General features: G+C 54.3%; 7 protein-coding genes across 7 annotated transcripts; 4 read left to right on the top strand and 3 right to left on the bottom strand.

Annotated features, from left to right (window-relative positions):
• Positions 1 to 249: 249 nt before the first annotated feature.
• Positions 250 to 2,001, top strand: BO72DRAFT_457575 (Zn(II)2Cys6 transcription factor; the record flags this gene model as incomplete). Its single annotated transcript, XM_040946343.1, has 4 exons — positions 250 to 309; positions 347 to 952; positions 1,006 to 1,149; positions 1,213 to 2,001. The coding sequence occupies 4 exons, from the start codon at positions 250 to 252 to the stop codon at positions 1,999 to 2,001; spliced, it is 1,599 nt and encodes a 532-aa protein (XP_040803003.1).
• An 81-nt stretch (positions 2,002 to 2,082) lies between these two features.
• BO72DRAFT_374252 (MFS general substrate transporter) lies at positions 2,083 to 3,867 on the bottom strand (the record flags this gene model as incomplete). The annotated part of the gene is made up of 3 exons (XM_040941124.1): positions 2,083 to 2,331; positions 2,407 to 3,028; positions 3,134 to 3,867. The coding sequence occupies 3 exons, from the start codon at positions 3,865 to 3,867 to the stop codon at positions 2,083 to 2,085; spliced, it is 1,605 nt and encodes a 534-aa protein (XP_040803002.1).
• Positions 3,868 to 4,345: 478 nt separating this feature from the next.
• BO72DRAFT_426037 (NAD(P)/FAD-dependent oxidoreductase) lies at positions 4,346 to 6,326 on the top strand. Its single transcript, XM_040942935.1, has 6 exons — positions 4,346 to 4,705; positions 4,764 to 4,946; positions 5,003 to 5,215; positions 5,268 to 5,891; positions 5,951 to 6,027; positions 6,090 to 6,326. The coding sequence occupies exons 1-6, from the start codon at positions 4,550 to 4,552 to the stop codon at positions 6,253 to 6,255; spliced, it is 1,419 nt and encodes a 472-aa protein (XP_040803001.1). The 5' UTR covers positions 4,346 to 4,549; the 3' UTR covers positions 6,256 to 6,326.
• A 305-nt stretch (positions 6,327 to 6,631) lies between these two features.
• On the top strand, positions 6,632 to 9,294 carry BO72DRAFT_401112 (putative transcriptional activator protein acu-15). Its single transcript, XM_040942174.1, has 8 exons — positions 6,632 to 6,828; positions 6,894 to 6,942; positions 7,028 to 7,677; positions 7,736 to 7,786; positions 7,840 to 7,964; positions 8,025 to 8,226; positions 8,309 to 9,043; positions 9,080 to 9,294. Exons 1-8 carry the CDS (start codon positions 6,718 to 6,720, stop codon positions 9,167 to 9,169), a joined length of 2,013 nt encoding a protein of 670 aa, XP_040803000.1. The 5' UTR covers positions 6,632 to 6,717; the 3' UTR covers positions 9,170 to 9,294.
• A 626-nt stretch (positions 9,295 to 9,920) lies between these two features.
• On the top strand, positions 9,921 to 11,942 carry BO72DRAFT_526515 (T6SS phospholipase effector Tle1-like catalytic domain-containing protein; the record flags this gene model as incomplete). Its single annotated transcript, XM_040950044.1, has 2 exons — positions 9,921 to 10,253; positions 10,365 to 11,942. 2 exons carry the CDS (start codon positions 9,921 to 9,923, stop codon positions 11,940 to 11,942), a joined length of 1,911 nt encoding a protein of 636 aa, XP_040802999.1.
• Positions 11,943 to 12,110: 168 nt separating this feature from the next.
• BO72DRAFT_506734 (glycoside hydrolase family 16 protein) lies at positions 12,111 to 13,308 on the bottom strand (the record flags this gene model as incomplete). Its single annotated transcript, XM_040949237.1, has 3 exons — positions 12,111 to 12,174; positions 12,366 to 12,847; positions 12,937 to 13,308. 3 exons carry the CDS (start codon positions 13,306 to 13,308, stop codon positions 12,111 to 12,113), a joined length of 918 nt encoding a protein of 305 aa, XP_040802998.1.
• Positions 13,309 to 18,250: 4,942 nt separating this feature from the next.
• BO72DRAFT_426032 (feruloyl esterase) lies at positions 18,251 to 19,884 on the bottom strand (the record flags this gene model as incomplete). The annotated part of the gene is made up of 2 exons (XM_040942934.1): positions 18,650 to 19,884; positions 18,251 to 18,568 (listed from the first exon to the last, which is right to left on the bottom strand). The coding sequence occupies exons 1-2, from the start codon at positions 19,847 to 19,849 to the stop codon at positions 18,251 to 18,253; spliced, it is 1,518 nt and encodes a 505-aa protein (XP_040802997.1). The 5' UTR covers positions 19,850 to 19,884.
• Between the last annotated feature and the right edge of the window lie 85 nt (positions 19,885 to 19,969).

Here is a 19,969-nt window from a genome sequence, read left to right as displayed (position 1 = left end):
ATGCCTTCCAGGTTCGCCCGTTTTCCCGAGCCACAGCTAGGCTAGCCTCGATTCGGTAACCAGCTCGACGGCACTGCAGACTAGTCCGGATTCAGCAGCGGCGAAGATTACAAAGCAGTGGCGCAGTAGATTACCGTGGACCTTGCTGAGTACGTACTCTGCAGAACCAAAACTTGACCAGCTTGAGGTCTTCCAACTACCCAATTCCCTTTATTCTGCCTAGCAAAATGGTACTGTGCGCTACGTAACATGGTCTACCGTGGCAAGCCCAGTAAAGCGTGCTGGGAATGTCGAGTAAAAAGAAGAAAGGTATTTTACCCTCTAGTCTGACGCCTTGACTCGTTAGCTTAGTTATCGACGACCGCTGCTAATTCAACTGGATATCTGGGGCTTCAAGTGCGACTTATCACGACCAGCATGTCGTCAATGTCTTAGGGCCGGCTCTAGATGTGACGGATACCGAGATGCCGAGAGCTATGTGACATTCCGAGATCAGACTGGCGAGACGGTGAGCAAGGCTTCCCCCCCGGCACCCGGGAACAGCACGCTCCGTTCTGCGCTCCATGGCAAGGAGCCTGTCTCTGCATTATCCCATGAACTTCAGCAGGTCGACCAAGGCCCTTGGCCCGCTGTCGCGGTTCCACCGGAAGATCAGGCGCTGCAATTCTTCTTCCACCATTACGTTGCGCACGCGCCCGGGCGACCCCCAAGCCACCCGGACTGCCTGGGCATCATCTACAAGCGAGCAACTGGGCCGGGATACCTGGCTAGTCTCATCGTCGCCGTGGGACTAGCGAGCCTGGCGCATGTGCGGAATGCGCCCATGCTGGGTCATGCCGCCAGCCAGGCGGTTTCTCGGGCTCTTCGTGATATGCGTACGGCGCTGGCGGACCCCAGCTGCGCGGCATCCGACCAGATGCTGGTCGCCGTAATGCTTTTGGCATTGTTCGAGGTAAATTTTCCCGTGGCTGCAGACTCACTGGGGTAAGCTATTGACTAGACTAGACTGTCACTCCGGATGGTGATGGCAATGTGGGATCATGGGACAGGCATGTAGACGGTGCCGTGGCATTGATCCATCTCCGAGGCATCGGCCAGCTACGCAACAGGATCGGTCGAGGCATTTTTCTCCACGCGCGTACGGAGATCGTGAGTCATGTCCCCCGAGAATATCTTCATTGCATGTCCGTTCTGTCTGACTTCCCCAAACAGCTCCTCAATTGCCTTCAGCGCGGGCTACGGGTACCAACCATACTGCGCAAGAATATGAAGGAGGCCAGACATTACGAAACCGAGCACGAAGCCCCCGCCTCCCAACTAGCAGATCTCGTTGCCGATGCTTGCGCCGTTCTAGCCTCCTGTAAGGACAGTAGCGTGGACGCGCTGAATCTATCTCGGTGTGTCTCCGCAATCCTTGGAGTTGATAGAGACCTGGAGCGCTGGTCCGAATCCCTCCCAGCAGACCACGCGTATACAACTTGCCCCCGTCAGAGCGATGTGCAAGACGCCGAGATGTGTCAGCTGGGTCAGTATGATACGTACCTCAGCGTCGACGTCGCCCACACATGGAACCTGCAGCGCTGTGTGCGCATTCTCCTCCACCAGGCACTTGTTGCACTGTTGTCACAACCACTTCCCCAGCAGCCGTCTCCCCTGTCAGCGTCCGCACTGCAACCCTCACCCGGACCACCATGCCCCTACCTACTGGATTCCTCGATATCGCTGATCCAGGAACTTTCCAAGGATATATGCTCCAGTGTTCCATATCTCCTTCACGCCTGCGACAAGGCCGGCAAACCACGGGAGGGCCTACGCGCTGCGTCCATCGTGCCCCTGCTGTGGCCACTCTACCTTGCAGGAACATCCCACGGTCGCAGTGACGCCTTGCGCGACTGGGTCCTACAGAAGATGAAAGCCATTGAAGAGGAGACGGGGATTCACAAAGCGAAGCTCATGGCGGCGGAGATCCGACGGCGCCCTCCGTCGTTTGTCTTAACTTAATATGGGTCTTTGATTGATCAATCCAGTGTGGAATCCCGGCTCTTCTGCCTTAAAGTTAGGATTGCTGACTCTTTTCCTTCTCTACCCTGATCTCTCCTTGTACTGCCGAGCGGCATAGTAGAGATAACGCGAGGCTGAAAAGCCCCGAAGCGCCTTGCCATAACGCAGAAAGACTACAAAGGCCAGCAGAATCGCAACCGCGAGGACTAGAATCGTGACGAAGGTATCTTTGAGTCCCACCTTCGCCACCCACGGCGAGAGCGCGAAGATGAACACCGTGCTGAACGTGTTGCGCGTCAGGGTTACGCCCACCAGGGCGTCGCCGATGATCTGCATTGACTGTCAGGAAAAAAAAAGAAAAAAAAAAGGAGGTTGATTCTGAAGGGTTTCTAGAAATCCACTTACGTCTCTATACGAATCAGTCAGGTAGGTGATGGTGAGGGTGTTGATCGGGGTGACGCCGATATTGTACAAGGCCAGCCCCACGGCAATCACCGGCCAGGGACGGTGGTCACTGAGCCCCATGGCGAAGAGGACGGCCCCGACCACGACGAAGGGGAGGAAGGGGATCATGCACCACAGCCGCGTCTCGGGCTGGAAGATGCCATGGCGGCGGCGAGCCAGATAGACAATCCACCAGTCACTCAGGGGGCCGACGATGATGGCCCCGATCGTGACGCCGATCATCCGCGGCAGACTCATGAGCCCGACCTCGTAGGAGGAGAAGTTGTAGGGCGCCCGGGGTAGGTAGGTGGACATCGTGGTCGACATGACGTCGCCCAGGGCCACCAAGATCCCATACACTAGCGCGGTCCACGCGATCGCCGGGATTGTCGCCAGGATGATGAGCGGTTGAAACATGTGTTGGAAGAAGGAGTCCTTCGTGGCACCGGACGAGGTCGTGGGGGTGATCAGAGCAAGTCGCTGCCAGTATGTTTTCATCGGGATGTTAGGGTTGATAGCGGGCCTTGGGGTGATCTCGCGCGCGCTTTCGTCTGCGGCTTCTACCGAGCCTAGCTCTCGAGCACTTTTATCGGTGTCGCTCTGACTCCTCTGAGTGACTGATTTATCGCTGAGATGCTTCACCTTGTCTTCTACCATGTTATGGTCCTGACGTTTGATTGCGCCCGACCGGTCTTCGTCTGAGGGAGTCAGGTGCAGATCGGTCGTGGCGGAGCCAACCGGCCGGGGACAGAACTTGGTCTCTTCGTACCCAAACGCGACAACGAAGATCGTCACCCCGCAAATAATGGCATTCAGCCACCAGATCCATCGCCACCCCAAACCGTCGGCTACGAACCCGGCCACCAGGATGCCGAGGTAGGTGGCAAGCAGCCACGTCCAGACATACAGCGCGTTCATCCGGCCCCGCTGGTGCACGAAGAACAGATCCGCGATGGTCATCTGCACAATGGCCTCGGCCAGACTCGCGAAGAAACACTGGATCACGTTGACGGCCATGAGATCGCCCACCGTCTGGATCCTGGCCGACCAGATGCAGATCCCGAACTGGACCACCGTGCTGAAGAGATACAACGGTCGACGGCCGGACTTGAGCGCGAACGGGATCAAGACGAGGGAGCCAACGGCCAACCCCGCACAGCCAGCTGCATAGCTGTCATTCATGATCTCGTCGCTGAACCCGAGCTGGGCCTCCATGGGGCCCCAGGTCGGCGTACTGGCGTTGATGAATTCCGCCACCATCGCCACGTAGAAGCAGACGAGTCCCATGTTCCAGTACTTGCGCCAGGGCGTCCAATTGAGGGGATCGTTGGGGTCATCGGAGGGTTGCGGTTGCAGGTTGATGGTGGCATCCCCCGTGGACGGCGAGATGTCGGCAAGGCACGAGGTGCCGGGGGGCCACATGAGCGTGTGACTGCCGGCGGTACTGCCATTGGGAGCGGCCGAAGGCATTGTGAGATGGTTTTGAACGAGGAAGAAAGATTCAATGCATGCTGGAAATCTCATGCTGGCGATTCTGAACTTATATGGAACCGGCCGTTGAAAGGTGACAGGGATGGTGATAAAAGCCCACATCACGTACTCACATCCAGTATAGTTCGACTTATCCGAGACGATAAGGCGATAAGATTGGTGGAAAGTCCCGCTGGTTGAGAGGGGAAAGAAGGCCGCCATCGGGCCGGTGCTGCTTAGGTGCAGTCAAGGGCAAAAAGTCTCTGCGCAGGACTTTTGTGGCCACCGGCCGTTTGGAAAGCAATAGTACGATTGGTCTTCGGCAATTCTTATCGTAAAAAATCTCACTCCTTTTTACCTAGATAATATGATTGTTAGACACTAAAATACAGATATGTATCCAACACTATTCTAGTTGATACATAAGATTCTTCGTCAGCCAGTTGATTGACGGGAAGTTCCGCCCAATTTTGCTTGTTCGGTGTGCATTCCGATAGTTATCACCTCATCTCAAACCCCCACGCCGAACCGCACGGAACTCGTTAGCTCCGAGCCACCTATAAATACAGCTGGCCTTCCCGAGATCATCCCCATTTGTGCCAATTCTAGATCAGAAACCAATAAAATCGACAAAATGAGACAAGACAAGTGTGAAAGATTCGGCTTCCCCAAACCGACCGGGTACTCCATTTCCCACTGGCTGGGATCGGTGCAGGGAGATCCGCTGCTGAACCACCGAACCACGCTCGACTTGCCGCAGTCTGCAGATATCGTGATCATCGGATCGGGTGTGAGTAGCAGCTTCAGTGCGTGCAAAACTCGAACAGGTAGCTAAGCGCTGAATCCAGATGTCCGGCACCGTGGCCGCCAAACACCTCACAGAAACCTGGCCTGCTAAGAAAATCGTGGTCATTGAGGCTCGTCTGTTCTGCTCCGGTGCTACGGGTCGCAACGCTGGCCACTGTAAGCCAGACCAGTGGAGAGGGTTTTTGGAGTACGAGCGACAGTTTGGCACGGAGCAGGCCCTGAAGGTATGGGCATTCTCTGTGTGCTGTACCGTACCGGGCGCTAATTGCGAATTCTGTAGATCCTGCAGAATGAACAGCAGACATGGTCCGAGCTAGTACGCTACATTCAGGAAAACAGTGTCGAGTGCGAACACTGGACTGGACCCACATGGGATGTTCCCATTACCCCCGAAGCCGCGCGCAAAGCCCGCACAACCTTCGAGCGGTACAAGGCCGCCGGAGGGAAGGTCGATCATATCAAAGTGACCCACGACCCCCAAGAAGCAGCGGAGGTTCGCACAAGCTCTTTGCTCCGTGTTGAGGGCATGGCTGACAAGATACCAGATCTCCCAGATGAAAAATGCTCAAGCATGTTACGCGTGGCCGGCGTCCACACTACACCCGTGGAAACTGGCAGCCCATGTGATGCGGGAGAACATTCGGAGAGGCGTCAACCTGCAGACCCACACCAAAGCTGTCGCTGTCGTCCCTTCTCAGAAGAACCCAGGCCAGTGGGTCGTGAGAACCGAGCGCGGTGACATTGAGTGCGCACAGGTCGTCCATGCTACCAATGCGTATAGTTCCGCCCTCGAGCCGTCGCTGCGGGGCTTGATAACTCCCCGTCCCCAGATGTGCAATCGAGTCACGATCCCGGAGACTGCTACAGATTTCGCAGGATTCAAGAACTCCTATGGTATTCTCCTTGGCCGGGACGACCTGATTAGCATCAATCCCCGCCTGAATGGCGATGGCACCGTGCTGTTTGGCGGCAGCAACCCCGGCCAAGGGGAGTTCATGAAGTGGCTAGACCGGAATCCAGAGCGGTGCATTGATGATGGTATGACCGGTCATGACGCGATCAATAAGGCTGTTCAGGCGTTCGCGATCGGTGAAGTGAAGGGGTGGACCGCCGATGAATTGCAGCAAGAAGAGCCTTACACGCATGCTTGGAGTGGTATCATGGGAATGGTAAGAAAGCAGTAATTCTAGATGTGATGCTAGTAGGGCAGGCGCTAACTGGAGACTAGAGCGCAGACGGCGTGCCGTTTGTCGGAGAGCTGCCAGGGCTTGCGGGTCAGTGGGTTTGTGCTGGTCACAACGGACAGTAGGTTCATGCATCACCCTTGTAATGAAGTTACGCTAACAGTGACTTCTGCGATACCACAGTGGCATGGCTCGTATTTTCACCGCTGCAGCAGGCTTGGTGAAGTTGATGGCTGGGAGTTCGTGGGCTGAGTCGCAGCTGCCTGAGGTTTTCCAAATCACGGTGGAAAGGGCTGAGCGGTTGAGAGAAGGCTGCAAAGCGTCAGCTGCGGTTGTCGCTCGGATTTGAATGGATGCACAATTCTAAACGCCGCATAAAATCTCGTGTTCTGTACGATTGAATTGACCCAGTAGAGATGCACCAGATGTACGATCTACAACCTCCATGGTTGGGGATACGAACAAATCTGCTATCAAACACTAAATCCTTCGGTTCGCTGTCTACAATTGCGTAGATTGTCTAGCGTGCGGGGTACTTAATTGATTGCATGGTGGGTCTTAACTGCCATTTGCTCAATTTGGTAATCTAATATGTACGCCAGTGACAGTCCAGGCCATCCTTCCAGTCAGCGCAGCGGCATTTATCTTTTATCTTTTCATCGCCACTCCAAGAGGGTCATCGCCGGCGACGCTTCTCCACTGGAATCCTTTGACCCTTTCTACCCCGACGCTCCGACCTGACATCCCCTTCCTCTCCAGTTGACAACGCACGCTCAGCAATATTGACAGCTGAAGGGTCCACATATGCGCCATGTTACCCCAGAAGGGCCAAAAGACCCCGTTGACCCGGTCCGCTGCACGGAGACCCTCGGGTTGCCGAGCCCTTCTCGCATGCGTGAAATGCAAGGAAAAGAAATGGAAGGTAAGAGCACTACACAACCCGTCCAGTGCGTCAAGCAGCTTTCTTCTGACCCGATAGGATGGAAGTGCGACAATAATCCCTCGGGGTGTAACAACTGTCTACGTGCTGAGTCCGGTCGGTATTTCTTCCGGTCGCTCGGTTCCTTCCGGTTGCCAAAGTGGGGTTGATTAAGCTTAAATGATCTGACACAGGAAAACAGTCTGCCTCGTAGAAGACCCCGTCACGAGGACATTTCGGCCTCGTAACTACATCGAGATCCTCGAGAAACGAGTGGAGTTTCTGGAGAGCTTGCTAAAGGAGCGCTGTCCTGATCTCGTCTGCAGTGATTTGTTCAAACGTCATGCACCCGAGAGACAGAAAGCACCCACTACTTCCCCGCGGATACAACACATAATTAATTCTGATGTCCACCACAGTGACCCGATGAGTTCCCGCAAAGCCAAAAATGATTCGAGCCGAGACGACGCTGTCGACAAGCTGGAAGCAAAAGTGGGCCTACTGAGTCTCAATGCCGCGGGCGCAGAGCCTCAATATCTGGGTTCGTCTTCGATCTTCGCCTTCTCGCGCTTGATCAATCCGTCTCTTCGCCAGGTGGTTTCCTCCGATCTTCCCACGGGCACCGTGGCTGATGGGCCGGAGAATCGCGTCTCGGTGCTACCGTCACCATGCCTGCTGCCCGATCACGAGTCTGCAGTCAGGCTCAGTAATGTCTATTTCCAGAATGTGAACGTCCACTACCCCGTCCTACATGAGCCGACTTTCAGGACATGGGAGTCCATGTTGCTACAGGAGTCGGCAGGCCAGGCAAACCTACATCCGGATTATATCTCATTGATCTTCTTGAACATGGTAAGGTCTAACAGAATCATGACTACCGAATGGGGACAGAAAGTGCTCACACTGGTAGGTATTCGCTGTTGGGGCGTTGCTTCTGCCCCAACTGGGATTCTCAGCGGAAGTAAGCAGACGACCCCAATGAAGGAACGGAAACGCTCACTGACTGATCACTAGCGCCTGTATACATCAGCACTAATGTATATCGATGATATCCTGATCCATGATAACCTCGAAGCGGTGCAGGCCATCTTGTGCTGCGCCATCTACTCCGTGAGATCTCCGACGGGCACTTCGCACTGGTATGGATCACCATCAAGAAAAACGGGGACGAAGATCGCATGTGCTCATGAAAGTGACAGGAAGCTCGGCAGTCTGGCGCTGCGTCAGTGCATCGATCTGGGGTACCATCGACATACAAAGCACTTCTCCGTCCCCGCAGAAGATTTAGTTCGGACTGAACTTCGCAAGCGGGTGTTCTGGTGCGCCTATGTGATAGAGACCCAGGCTGCCGTCATGTTGGGCCGACCGTTGAGTGTACCGTATCAAGAGGTTGACGCTGAAGTAGGTTCGGACAGGACGCCCACCTTAACCAGCCCAACAACGTTCCATCTGCGCTCCGTTTCTGACCATTTATCGTGTATAGTATCCCATTGACATTGACGATACGTGCATCACGAGCACAGGACTACTAGGCACGCCCCGGAGCCGCCCGCAGGAAGCACCCACCACCATGACGAGAGCGATCTATACCTTCCGCATGCGCCGTCTTCTGAATCTCATCCACACCCGCCTCTACTCCAAGGCCGACCCCATCTGCTCCGGCAATCATGACCGGCAGCGTGACGTTGCGAACATCCGCGCCAAGATCGAGAAGTGGCGCACGGAACTGCCGCCCTCGCCGCCCTCCCATGCCGAAAATGACCTGGCCCTATTCACGAGCGCAGACTGGTACGATCTGGAGTACAACTACACAATCCTCCAGCTCTGTCGCGCCCAGATCCTCGACCTCCGGGCGGGAGGAAAGGCGAGCGAGGATGTCTTTCTGGAATGTCTTCGAGCCGCAGAAAGCATCTGTCAGAGCTACCGCCGGCAGTTCCTGGGGAAGCCGACGAGCTGTACCTGGGCGGCGCTGCATGAGCTGTTCCTGGCGGGATTGACATATCTCCACTGCCTGTGGACGACCTCGTCTGCCGCGCGAGGAGAGGTCTCTGGCCCCGCGCAGGCAAACAGCACCTGTAACGATTGCACGATCGCGTTGGTGATCATGGCGGAACGCTGGGATGTGGCGGCGCCGTATCGGGATATCTTTGCGGCTCTGGCGAGCCGGACACTGTCAATGTTGGGTGACAAGGCTTGCGCTGAAAGATTATCCGATCGTGTAGATTAGGCTGGCGCTTGGAGTGGGGCGGAACAGGATGATTGCACGGAATGGATGAATATGGTCGCCCAAGCTGGAGTGCTCAACGGCTCTAATGGCCTGTTGACTGGCATAGAGAGGGATTGATCTCTTTTTCTTACATCCAGGGCTGTTCTGTGCAAGTATCCTCGCCAATTCACGGCTCTGGTGATATCAGTATGAAGATACTACGGTCAAATAGAGGGCCATGAACAGCTGATGGGATATATAGGGTTATTTTGCTAGGGAGGGGGTCGAGAAATAGCCAAGTGATTGCCGACCCTTCGGAAACTGAGATCCTCTCGTAGAAGCGCCATCTTTGCCCGGTCAAACAGCAAGAAGGGGAACATGTCCGGCGCTGTCGGCTAATATTACCGAAGTACAGTACTAGCTGCCGCATAGTCTCGCCCGCCACGGGGCTAGTCCAGCTGAAAAGCACCACGACGGAGCTGCAATGCTGGCAAGTGGTATCTCCGGCCGAGCCGAGGAATAAGTCGGCGGCGAGATTGAAAGCATTCCCTTGATACATCACACGCAGACGCAAGGCATTGAAGCTAACCTCGCTTATAGTATTCGCGAGAGGTGCTAGTGTCGGGAAATGCTACTCTGTATGCCTTTACAAAGGTCACCAGACCATTCTTTCAGCTCTCCACAAAGAGAGAAAGGTTGAGAAGAGAGCTCAACGGGGGCTAGAGTCAATCCCTCATGACAAGTCTGAGGATAAAAGGGGACAAGTGCGCCCGCCTGTTGGGGTTTACCATTCACCTTTTTCCTATCTCCTCAACGCAATTGGAAATCGGGATTGTATTCTCCAACTGGGTTTCGTTTCCTTGATCACCCAACAGCACAAATTTATCCCATGGCACAGGGAAGCTCTGAAGATGGACCCTCGCGTCCGATGCGGCGACTGGTGATCTGCTGCGACGGCTCCTGGCAGACCTCGAGCCACGGCCTCCGGAACGTGGCCTCCAACGTGGCCAAGCTGTCGCGATCAATCGCCGGCTGGACCGACGAAGATGGGGAGTGCATCCAGCAGCTAATCTACTACGACGCAGGAGTTGGCACGGCTAACAGCGCCTCCGTGGAGAGCGGGAGCTTTCCAACCCGGTTCGTGGCGAAGGTTCAGAAGTGCTGGGAGGGCGGCCTGGGACGCGGTCTGGAGGAGAATGTGTGCGAGGCTTATAACTTCTTGGTACGCTTGCTCAAAGAATCTCCGCCCTATCCATTTATAGGGCGACTTTCGTAGCCTCGCCAAAACCGATCGAGAAGCGAAAGCCATGCTGACAATGTGCGTACCTACCAGGTCAACAACTACGCCCCCGGCGATGAGATCTACATCTTCGGCTTCTCCCGCGGCGCGTACACGGCGCGCGCGCTGGCCGGCCTCATCTGCAACATGGGCATCTGCCTGCCGGACATGATGGATGATTGGTGGTCGATGTACGCGGACTACAAACTCAACTTCAAGCGGCAGGCGGCAGAGAAGAAGGCGAAGGAAGAGGAGTCGGGAATGCACTACATGAAGTCCTGGGGGAAGACGAAGCCCTATACGGACTGGAAGGAGCGGTTCCACAAGGCGGTTGAGATTGAGGTCGTCGGGGTGTTCGACACGGTGGGGGCGCTGGGCATCCCGACGAACGTGTGGTGGGACTTCAGCGAGCGCAACGAGGCCAACTACGGGTTCCACGATACCAAGCTGCACAACCAGATCAAGCACGCCTTCCACGCGTTGGCGCTGGACGAGGACCGCGCCCCCTTCACCCCGACGCTGTGGAGCCGCCCGTCCGGGGTGACGACCAAGTTGGTGCAGTGCTGGTTCCCGGGCTACCACATCAACGTCGGCGGCGGCAGCGACAACACCGTCAAGAGCTACGGCGACCTCGAGGCCATGGCCAACCTCGCCCTCGTCTGGATGATCGACCAGGTCCGCCACCGCACCAGCCTGGCCTTCGAGGACCACGCCCTCGCCCGCTTATACCACCACTACAACTGCACCATCGTCGACCTCTCGCGCCGCGGCTTCCAGCAGGGCAGCAAACACCACTACACGCACGCCGAGACCGCGCACTGGTACTCTTGGGATAACCCGCACGCCACGCACATCACCGGATACGGTGGCTGGGGCCTGGGGTATCGTCCCGACAGCTGGGGGCGGGAGACGGCGCTGGCGGGCGATATCCCCCGCACTCCGGGCCAATACGCCAACGCCAACGCCGAAGGCGCTACGGATGAGTTCATCCACCCCATCGTGCGCTACGCGACGAGCGAAGCCCATCGCCAGGTCCACCCGCGCGGCTCCCCGCTGTACTACGAACCGCAGGCGCTGAAGGACTTTGTCCCCGTGAAGAACCCCCCTCCGCCGGCGGACAACCCCTGGCTCAAATACGAAGGATGGTACTGGAAGAAGGTTGATAAGGAGACTGGCGAGACCACGCTGATCCCGGAGATGGCCCTGTGGGAGGACGTCGGCCGGGAGGACATGTTGTTCAACGAGAGGGACTACATGCGCGCCGACTGGCTGGCGACCTCGGCTCCGCTCAAGGGCTTCGAGGAGTCGTTCATCAAGGAGTATCTCGCCTTGGCCAACCCGACGACGGCCGACCCGCTGACTCCCCGGGAGCAGAAGCTTATGGCGGAGCTGGAGGAGGTGGCGGCCCGAGAGCATGCCAGCACGATGAAAGACGGATCGCTGGTCTACGAGCTGCGCAAATGCGCCTTTCCGGGCGATGCGGCGAAGCGCATGCAGCTGCTCCAGGCGGCTGGGGACCGGACCAAGACCTTCCTTACAGATGTGGAATCTCAGCCCTACCGGCCACCCTGGAAGCCCGCGAAGTTGAGGAAGATGGAGGTTGTGGAGCTTGTCAGGGATGACATTGAGTAGTAGAGATTGACGTTTCAATATTTGGCAGATCTCTTCGGGACTTTCTTACCAGAGAATAGTAATGGCAGCATCTTTTCGGTTTTACCTTTTTCTTTAATAGCTCTCAAAAAGAAAAAAAAAAAAAAAAAAAAAAAAGAATGTCTGTTTGAATGAGGCCTGCAGATAGGGCTAAATAGGTTCTAAAGGGCACGTCGTTCTCGTTACTCCAAAGTTCGGCACATCCTGCGCCGCCCTAGCTTAAAGCAGTACATGCTAGGATGTCACAACCCACTCTATCCTAACATCAACAAAAACATCAAGCCCAGCAGCCACACCCAACCAGACACCCCCAGCACCCTCACAGGAAACGCAGAGACCGGATCCGCCGCCCCAGCCCAATGAATCGAAGCAGTGGCCGGCGCCACCCCCGCCGTTGCAGTGGACCCGGACCCAGAGTCCGCCGCCGAAGCCGACAAACTCGTCATGGTGCCCCCCTCCATCACAATACTCTCAAAGTCCCCACTCTCATCGCTGTACGTATACGATTCCGCCGGATAATAGTTCACGATATCCACCGTCTGCACGACCATCGTAAACGGGGCCTGGGAGTAATTCGTCTCCCCACCGGCCCAGGAAATCGTCCCCGCGCTGTTGTTCGGGTCCCCGCCCGCCCAGATCCCGATCTTGATCCGCGAGGGGGTCTGCGGGTAGCGGGTGCCGTCCGCGGCGTCGCTGTACGTCAGGGTGCGCTGGGCGGTGCCGTCGATGCTCCAGGTGAGAGCCGCGGGCGTCCAGGTGAGGGTGTAGTTGTGGAAAGTGGATTGCGGGCCGTCGACGGGCTCCCAGGTCCAGCGGTCCGAGGTGGAGGAGTCGCCCTTCCCGAAGTAGTCGGTTTGTAGCTCCGTGGTGTAGGAGCCCAGGATTTCCTGTCCCGTGGGAGAGGAGGCTGTTAGTGGGAGGGGGTCCGACGAGCGAGTAGATGCAGTTGAGAGTGGGGCGGGGATTGTGCTCGTACCCAGTCGACCTCGTCGAGATCATCCGACTCTAATACTATACTGCTGATGATCCCCGTGCCGGCGGAGGCTTTCATGACGACACTGATCTCGCCGAAGAAGATGTAGAACGGCGTGGCGATCGTGGGGGCCTGGCCCTCCTCGTTGATCGTGAGCTCGACACCCTCAGTACCAATCGTTGGGCTGCCCGAGAGCGTCGACCACTGTGCAAGAGTCTCTGAGCTCTGCACGAAGTCATAATGGAGGCTGCTGTGGGTTGAGCCCGTGTCGGACGGACAGGTTTTGTTTAGAGGGTTGCAGTCAGTGGAAGTCTGTGCGAGGGTCACGCGGAGCGCGGAGAGAAGCACAGCGGTATGCCGAAGTAAACGCAGCATTCGAATGACGGGGTGTGATCTGGGCGATTGGTTTACCGATAACGCGGGATAGTGCTATACATGGTGGCTGAGAAACGAAGTATATATGGCAGAACCATGGAGACAAACTTGTTTTCCCTCTGCCACCCTGCCGGATGATAGGCACATCCTTTTCGCATCTTTGTTCCCAGCCTCCTCAATGATGCCCAGTTGACTATGACAGAATTTCAGCGGTTCTATGGTTGCTTCCAGCCTCCCTGTTTTTAATTCTCTGATGAATTTCAGGGTGGAGTACATGTCGTAGTCTCAATCTAGACTATCCGAAGACGGCTAGATTATGCCGCTCGGTCAGCATCGGAGTGGATCTCTAGTATCTGCTAGCGAATTACAGCCTGTGAAGTCGGAGAATTCCCCGCTTACGCAGAAGCTTGTCTGCGTAAGTCAGCATAATGAGTACCTCACGCCTATACAGCGACTTTGAATGCACTCTCTACAGTTAGGTCCCCACACATAAATATCCCACTAGGTAGCCAAAAAGGCAGATCACGGCTAGGTGCCTGTTCATGGCCACAGCCTGTCCGATGTAGTTAGTTCTGGGGCGAGTTGTGGGATGATCGCTACGTTACTGGTGGGGGTTTTTGTTTTGCCGGTAGTATGTCGTGAGTGGGGAAGCGCTTGGAAAGCGTTAGGCAACCTTCATTTAATACGTAGTCATATATACATAAGCTCGCCGCGCCCCAACAATACTCATCTGGGTTGGGCGAGAGGAATTGGAGGAGGCGCAGAAGTCGGGGATGGTTCTGACGTGTTTTCGATTTCCACCCCGTTACGATGTTCGAGATTCCATCGTGGCTCATATGATGCCCATTGGAATGCCCGGCAGTACAAGCTAGGGTGACTGGGAGATTTGCTGCGTGCATAACTGTTATTCTCCGTCTTCTGTGTCTCTCTCACTCATCTCCCCTGCAGCGGCTCCTGCCAAGAGCATTGTCTGGTCCCCCACAGCCAGCCCGCGAGACATAGCACCTTAGGGCTCTTCCTTCATTCTTAGCTGAAGAATCTTGAGCTGCGGGTTCTTTGCCTCTCTACCCGAGGACCAATTAAAGTACCGGCTGCCCGTGAGGGTCAGCTTCCTTCGAGTGGCGGACGTATCAGGGTTGTTTTATCAGTGACGATAGTGAGTATTATTTATAATGTTCAGAACATGGGAATGTACTGTATCTTGAGCCTCCTGAGGCTTCTTGTCCTCTTAATCATAGGCTTGAATAATCAGGGGTACTTTACATTCCATGAATGAACGTTGCGATATATGGGAACACGGAAACAATAAAAGTAGTCCAGTGCTATTATAGGGTATTCAGAGAAGGGCTTCACTGGTAATTACCAGATCCCATAGGGTTACACCTTCACTTATTGGCCCCCCTCTCAACTATAATCGCAAAACTTGCTTCATTCTCAACGAAGTCATAGAACCTTCGCCGAATTCCTGTTTCGCTGTCATCTACGGAGATTCACTGCTCGCTTTCGACGGCGTTTTTAAGCACTTCGCTTGGGAATGTAACACCGCCATGGGCTTGGGGCAAAAGTAGACATTCGTTGTTTGCGCAGTGCTTTTCATGATGGACTGAGACCCTTGGTTTCCGTCTTGTCCATCTCCCGCGGCGGCCTGCATGTGTTTGTGAGCGGCGACGATGTCGGTGTTGGGATTTTGCGATTGGCTGGAGGTAGTCGACGTGAAATTGTTACTGCTTCGTGGGACGTAGGTGCCGCTGTGGCGCTTCGCGTTTGGACCCTGGGGACGGGGATTGAGGTAAGTGCCGTTCCGAAGACGATAATATCAGGAAAGGTTCTAAGGCTTAATAAAATTCAGTCCATGGCCTTTCTGGTCTCCCACAACTCAGGTGCCAATACTATCATGGCGCTGAATCGGTGCGTAGACAGGGGGCCCTGAGGAACACTGCAGCGAAATGGTGGAACTTCTTAAGAGAAAAGCGGCCATATATGCTTATGACGAAGTCATGCCCGTCGCAGAGCGTTCGATGAGGCTGTGCCGACGCCTATGGAGATATTAAGTGGGTCACAGCTGCTGCTGCCAGCCTAAACGACCAATACATGATTGTACGCTCCCTCTGGAAGTTCCCCTTCCGCACCTCAACCACTGAATCCCAGCTATCCCGTTCACAATAGAGTCTGTTTCTGGAGATCCTTTAATTTTCTATATGTTCAATTTCAAGGCTCGTCATATACCAGCTGAGAACATTAAATTGGATGTACTGGAGTGTCATGGGGGTTTGTATTGCATTTCCTGTCCGCTCCCCGGTGGGATAGGCTTCTCGGGTTCTCGAACATCCAGACCCACCCCGCTGCCTATCGTATGAAAGTGTTCCTTCTGAGGTCTACCGGCGGGCAGTTCCGAGGCTCCGTATCATGTATGATCAGCATTGCGCAGGCTCTTTCTCCTCCCTCTATTGACCAACAGGTCATCAGCTTTGCCCCTTTGGATTTGCCACAAACAGCGCAATCGCCGAGACTGCTCAAGCTCTGCCACTACTACTCGGTACCCTCTGTATTTCTTGAGGAACGCATGCACTCTGTGACTCACTCGTTCAGAGCGGTGGATGATAGCAGTGGCTATAATTGTACTTACTCCACACGACTTTCCCTTTCGCCCAATTGAATATTTCGCCTGAGCTAACCGCACATCTCGGCCCTAGCACCCGGATGCAATCCCAAATATCTGATTGCATCAGTTCGAAACACCTACTTTCAGTCAACATGGGCTTGCAATGCGGACGGGGATAAGATGACCATAACCTTCTCTGCGTCAAGTTGCGGCAGAACTGGGACTGGTAACCTGGTATCAGCGGACCGTGACATCCTCGTCGACAAAGGCTCGAGCCAGACCGTGGTCCCGTTGCTTGCTGACCGGCTGCGAAGCAACTTTTGCATGCCGACTTGTGCTTTTCTCTTCTTCATAACTTGCCATTTGCCTACACAAGCCGTATGGATAATTCCGTCCATAATCCATCGTCGTGGCCCGCTCCTCACCAGAAAGATAGATACAGTCAATCATGTTAGAATCATGCTCAGTAGCCGGAGCAAGGACGAAGAGACGGTGATGGCAATGCCCCTTGATTTTTGTCTGGACCCGTGGCTGGCTCTGCCGAAACCCCGAAACCTTGAATGTGGTGGCTAGCGTGGCTGAAGTCTGGTAACTTAGTCTCCCGAGTTAGACCCTGAAGCTTTGCAGCCGTCTTGGCGAGAATACCTTTTCTTCAGACCAGGTATCAGCAGTACGGGTGTGATGGGTAGCGTGCAGGCTTCAATCCCCGACTATGTACAAGGTCGCAAGCCACTACGTTCTTGATCCCGTACATTTTATACATCTATGGAGGGGAAGTTGACTGGTAGTTCTTATTGGTATCCGTGTCATTTGGGACCAAATGCGGGCTGTGTATCTATAGAGAGGCTTTTGAAGGGACCTGACAGAAATGTAGGGTAATACAAAATATGTATAGAATAGTCAAGGTATAGAAGGTAGAGTCGATTTTAGATACAGTGGAGATACTCCAGGCTTCTACAGTTTTTACTGTAAAAAGTCTACTATATATATTCATATACTTCTTCAATAGATGGAAAACATAACATGTTGATGTTATATAGGAGCGTCCATCAGAGCAGGTTGTTCATAGGCTGGCTAGTTGATCCAAGTCAGCATACTCAACCATGAGAGCCAGAGCTAGCTCCTGCCAATGACACTTACTGGCTGGTATCAAATATTGTCCGTTTTCCCGCAACAATTTGTTGATGCGAAACATACAGAGGGCACAAGTGGAAACCTCGAAGAAGCATGCTGGTGGTGCTCAGGAAACAGCCGACTTCCCGTGGCGCTTGGCAGAAACTCTTCTCATCCTGCGACCCAACTGCGCAATAGGGAAATTAGACGGGGAGATCCTGTATACAAGCTCAAAATCTCGAATATTGGAATCCAGTTGAAATCCACCCGGGCACCCCTGGAATTGGCTAGTTTGAAGGGTTCGTCCGGTTACTGTACAAAGTCCCTGGAATCCCTGGAGCCCCCGGCAGTGGTGAGGAATGTATCGCATCACACACCCCCCATCCGATAACAATACTTCGATACTAAATACGTAAGATGTCTGTTACGCCGCCCCCCACCTAAGTTCATCTTAAATTCTATTTAAGATACAGTGAATAGAAACCACTGCCACTAGCCACTAAGCGAGCCGAGTGACGTGAAAGCATGACTTTCCTTTCACCCTATTTTGTAAACAGAAACCAGGGTAAGGCAGGGATAGCCCTAGACGGGAGAATAAACCTCCAAATAATGTACGTGAGCAAAGGGACTTCAATCTTGTGTTACTGAGATCGACTCGACATCCTTGTTCCGGAGGCCGGACTCGAAATCGGCGAGTGGCTTATCAGTGTGGAAACAGCAATTGATAATTGTTATAAGTGGTAGCATTTTTGTTGGCAATCCTCTTCCTGTCAGTGTTGAGATGCGGATAGATAGGGTAAGTTCATTAGTCTCTGTCCAGAATGTATTTGTATTATAGTCGACATCCGCTCGCTAACGGTGCCTTGCTGTGCTCACCCCCAAAAGCTATCCTAGTCCCAAGGAGACCTCTCGGTGCGATACTGTTACTATTTGGCGCCAAAGATTCATGCCCGAAAAGGATAGTCTATCTATACACATCTATTGAAGGGCGATGTAGAGCACAAGATATTGAAATAGTATCAACTTGAAGGCAATGATCAGAATGAGAAAAGTAATATGTATCCAGTCAGTGAGCTTGGAGGCTAAAGTACCTGGGGAGCATTTATCTATGCAATCCATAGAACCAAAGAAAGTTGAAGCAAGGCAAGTCATGCCAATGGGAACCTTGAAGTGATGAAGCTGGGGCTGCGTCTAAATATGTGCTAACACCATCCTCCCCCCTTGTTCTCAGACGCAGCGGAAGCTCTCAGCCAATGAGGTATTACCACCGATGTAGGTAGCCTGAGCAGGATACGGGCACAGAATGCGATGAGGCGCATGTGGAAGGTCCGGGTATTCCACGGGTAGGGTTTCCGGGACAGTGCTATTCTCGACCCAGCGTCGCAGCGCCTGCATGACGGTGGTCGGCTGTCCGCCAAGGCCGCCCGAGCAATGGCCCAACCCAGGCGATTCAAAAAACCGCCAAAAGTCATGGACATCTGGGAACCGCCCCTGCACCTCGTCGTAGAGAAACTCGGTGCCCTTGGTAGGAATTTGAGGGTCGGCCTGTTCAAAAGTGAGTCGTTATAGTCAAGGAGATGTTCAACTGGGGAAAGAATGTAACAGCGGGACCAGATGAGTACGTACCATGCCATGGTAGGTGATAAGTTTGCCGCCCGCAGCCTTGAATGCGGACAAATCTGGATCGGCTGCATTCAATGCATCGGCATATTCTTGGGTGGCGAGCTCAAAAAACTCCTGATACTGCTCGTGGCTCATCCCGAAGCTGTCAAAACTGGCATTCTTGGCCACAAAGAGATTGAACCACTCGTCCTTTAGCACGCTGATATTGAATCCTGGGATTGACCCGAAGGTGCCACCAATATCAGACCCCGGGTTGTACCCAAACCAGAGTCGGTGACCGTCTGTGGTCTGCGCGCCCGACCATGCAGCATCGGCGATTAGCGCGGCGCCCGGGCTGAGTGGTATGGTCCGGTTCAGGGTCGCACACGGGAAGGTCTTGTTCACCGCGGTGTAGTGATCGTAGTTGCAGGCGGTCATATTTGAGATAAGTCCATCGACCACCCCATCAAGGGGATCACAGGCGGCGATGGCCTCGCTGGTAAGGAAGTCAAGCTCACAGACTAGCGGGCTCACCTTGTGCCAGATGCGCATAAAGAGAGGGTAGTAGAGTGAGGAGGTAAATTTAGTCCAGGATTGAGCAGGTGCCGAAGCTGCGATCCCATCATAGGCACTCGGGTACCGCTCAGCAAGCATTAGTCCTTGTCGGCCTCCTTGAGAGCAGCCGGTCCAGTAGGAGTATTCCGGGGCGCGGCCATAAAAGCTACGCACCAAGCTCTTCCCAATAAGGGCTTGATCATTGTAGGCCCGCGATCCGAAATTGTTCAGAGCCACGTAGTCGATATTCCCAGGGCTGGTAAGCGCCCATTTAGTCGGTCCAGTTGTGTCAATGCCCAGTCCAGCATCAGTCGTGGTCGTAGCATAGCCTTCCCCAAGCGCTCCTCCCATAAACGTGTCTGACAACAGCCATCGGCCAGCAGCCCATCCGCCGCCCCCTGTTGCCTGTAGACGGCCGTTCCACTGATCCGGCGGCGGGAGCCAGGTTTCGACAGTGATTCGGTCATCATATCCGGGATGGGTGTAGGTTACTGTGATGTTACAGAACCTGGCATTATCCAGACTAACAGCACCGCCATTGTAGTTGAAATCGGCGAAAATATATGTGCTATAATTGCTGACCCAGGATGCGGAGAGAGAAAGAACTTCAGCCCCGAACACAGACGGTGTCGGAATGGCCGTGGGTGAGCAATTACTGGAGTTCGTCATAGCCAGTACTGGATAACAGAAACGAAGAGGAAAATGTGAGGGAGAGAAAGCAGAATGAATGACTGAAACCAAAGTACCCTACCTTCCCTCTCCCAGCTGGAGCTTTTATATCTTACAATT

Source organism: Aspergillus fijiensis (assembly GCF_003184825.1).
Source record: "Aspergillus fijiensis CBS 313.89 unplaced genomic scaffold BO72scaffold_15, whole genome shotgun sequence".
Classification (NCBI taxonomy): domain Eukaryota; kingdom Fungi; phylum Ascomycota; class Eurotiomycetes; order Eurotiales; family Aspergillaceae; genus Aspergillus; species Aspergillus fijiensis.
The sequence above is the reverse complement of the archived record's forward strand: the minus strand, read 5'-3'. Positions and strand labels throughout refer to the sequence as shown.

Excerpts from the sequence above, each read along its gene's own strand:
- BO72DRAFT_426037 (XM_040942935.1), top strand. The coding sequence starts at position 4,550 with ATGAGACAAGACAAGTGTGAAAGATTCGGCTTCCCCAAACCGACCGGG. Across the intron at positions 4,706-4,763 it reads TCGTGATCATCGGATCGGGT|ATGTCCGGCACCGTGGCCGC; the intron begins GTGAGTAGCAGC and ends CGCTGAATCCAG. Across the intron at positions 6,028-6,089 it reads TGTGCTGGTCACAACGGACA|TGGCATGGCTCGTATTTTCA; the intron begins GTAGGTTCATGC and ends GCGATACCACAG.
- BO72DRAFT_401112 (XM_040942174.1), top strand. The coding sequence starts at position 6,718 with ATGTTACCCCAGAAGGGCCAAAAGACCCCGTTGACCCGGTCCGCTGCA. Across the intron at positions 8,227-8,308 it reads ATCAAGAGGTTGACGCTGAA|TATCCCATTGACATTGACGA; the intron begins GTAGGTTCGGAC and ends TATCGTGTATAG. Across the intron at positions 9,044-9,079 it reads CTGAAAGATTATCCGATCGT|GATGATTGCACGGAATGGAT; the intron begins GTAGATTAGGCT and ends GGGGCGGAACAG.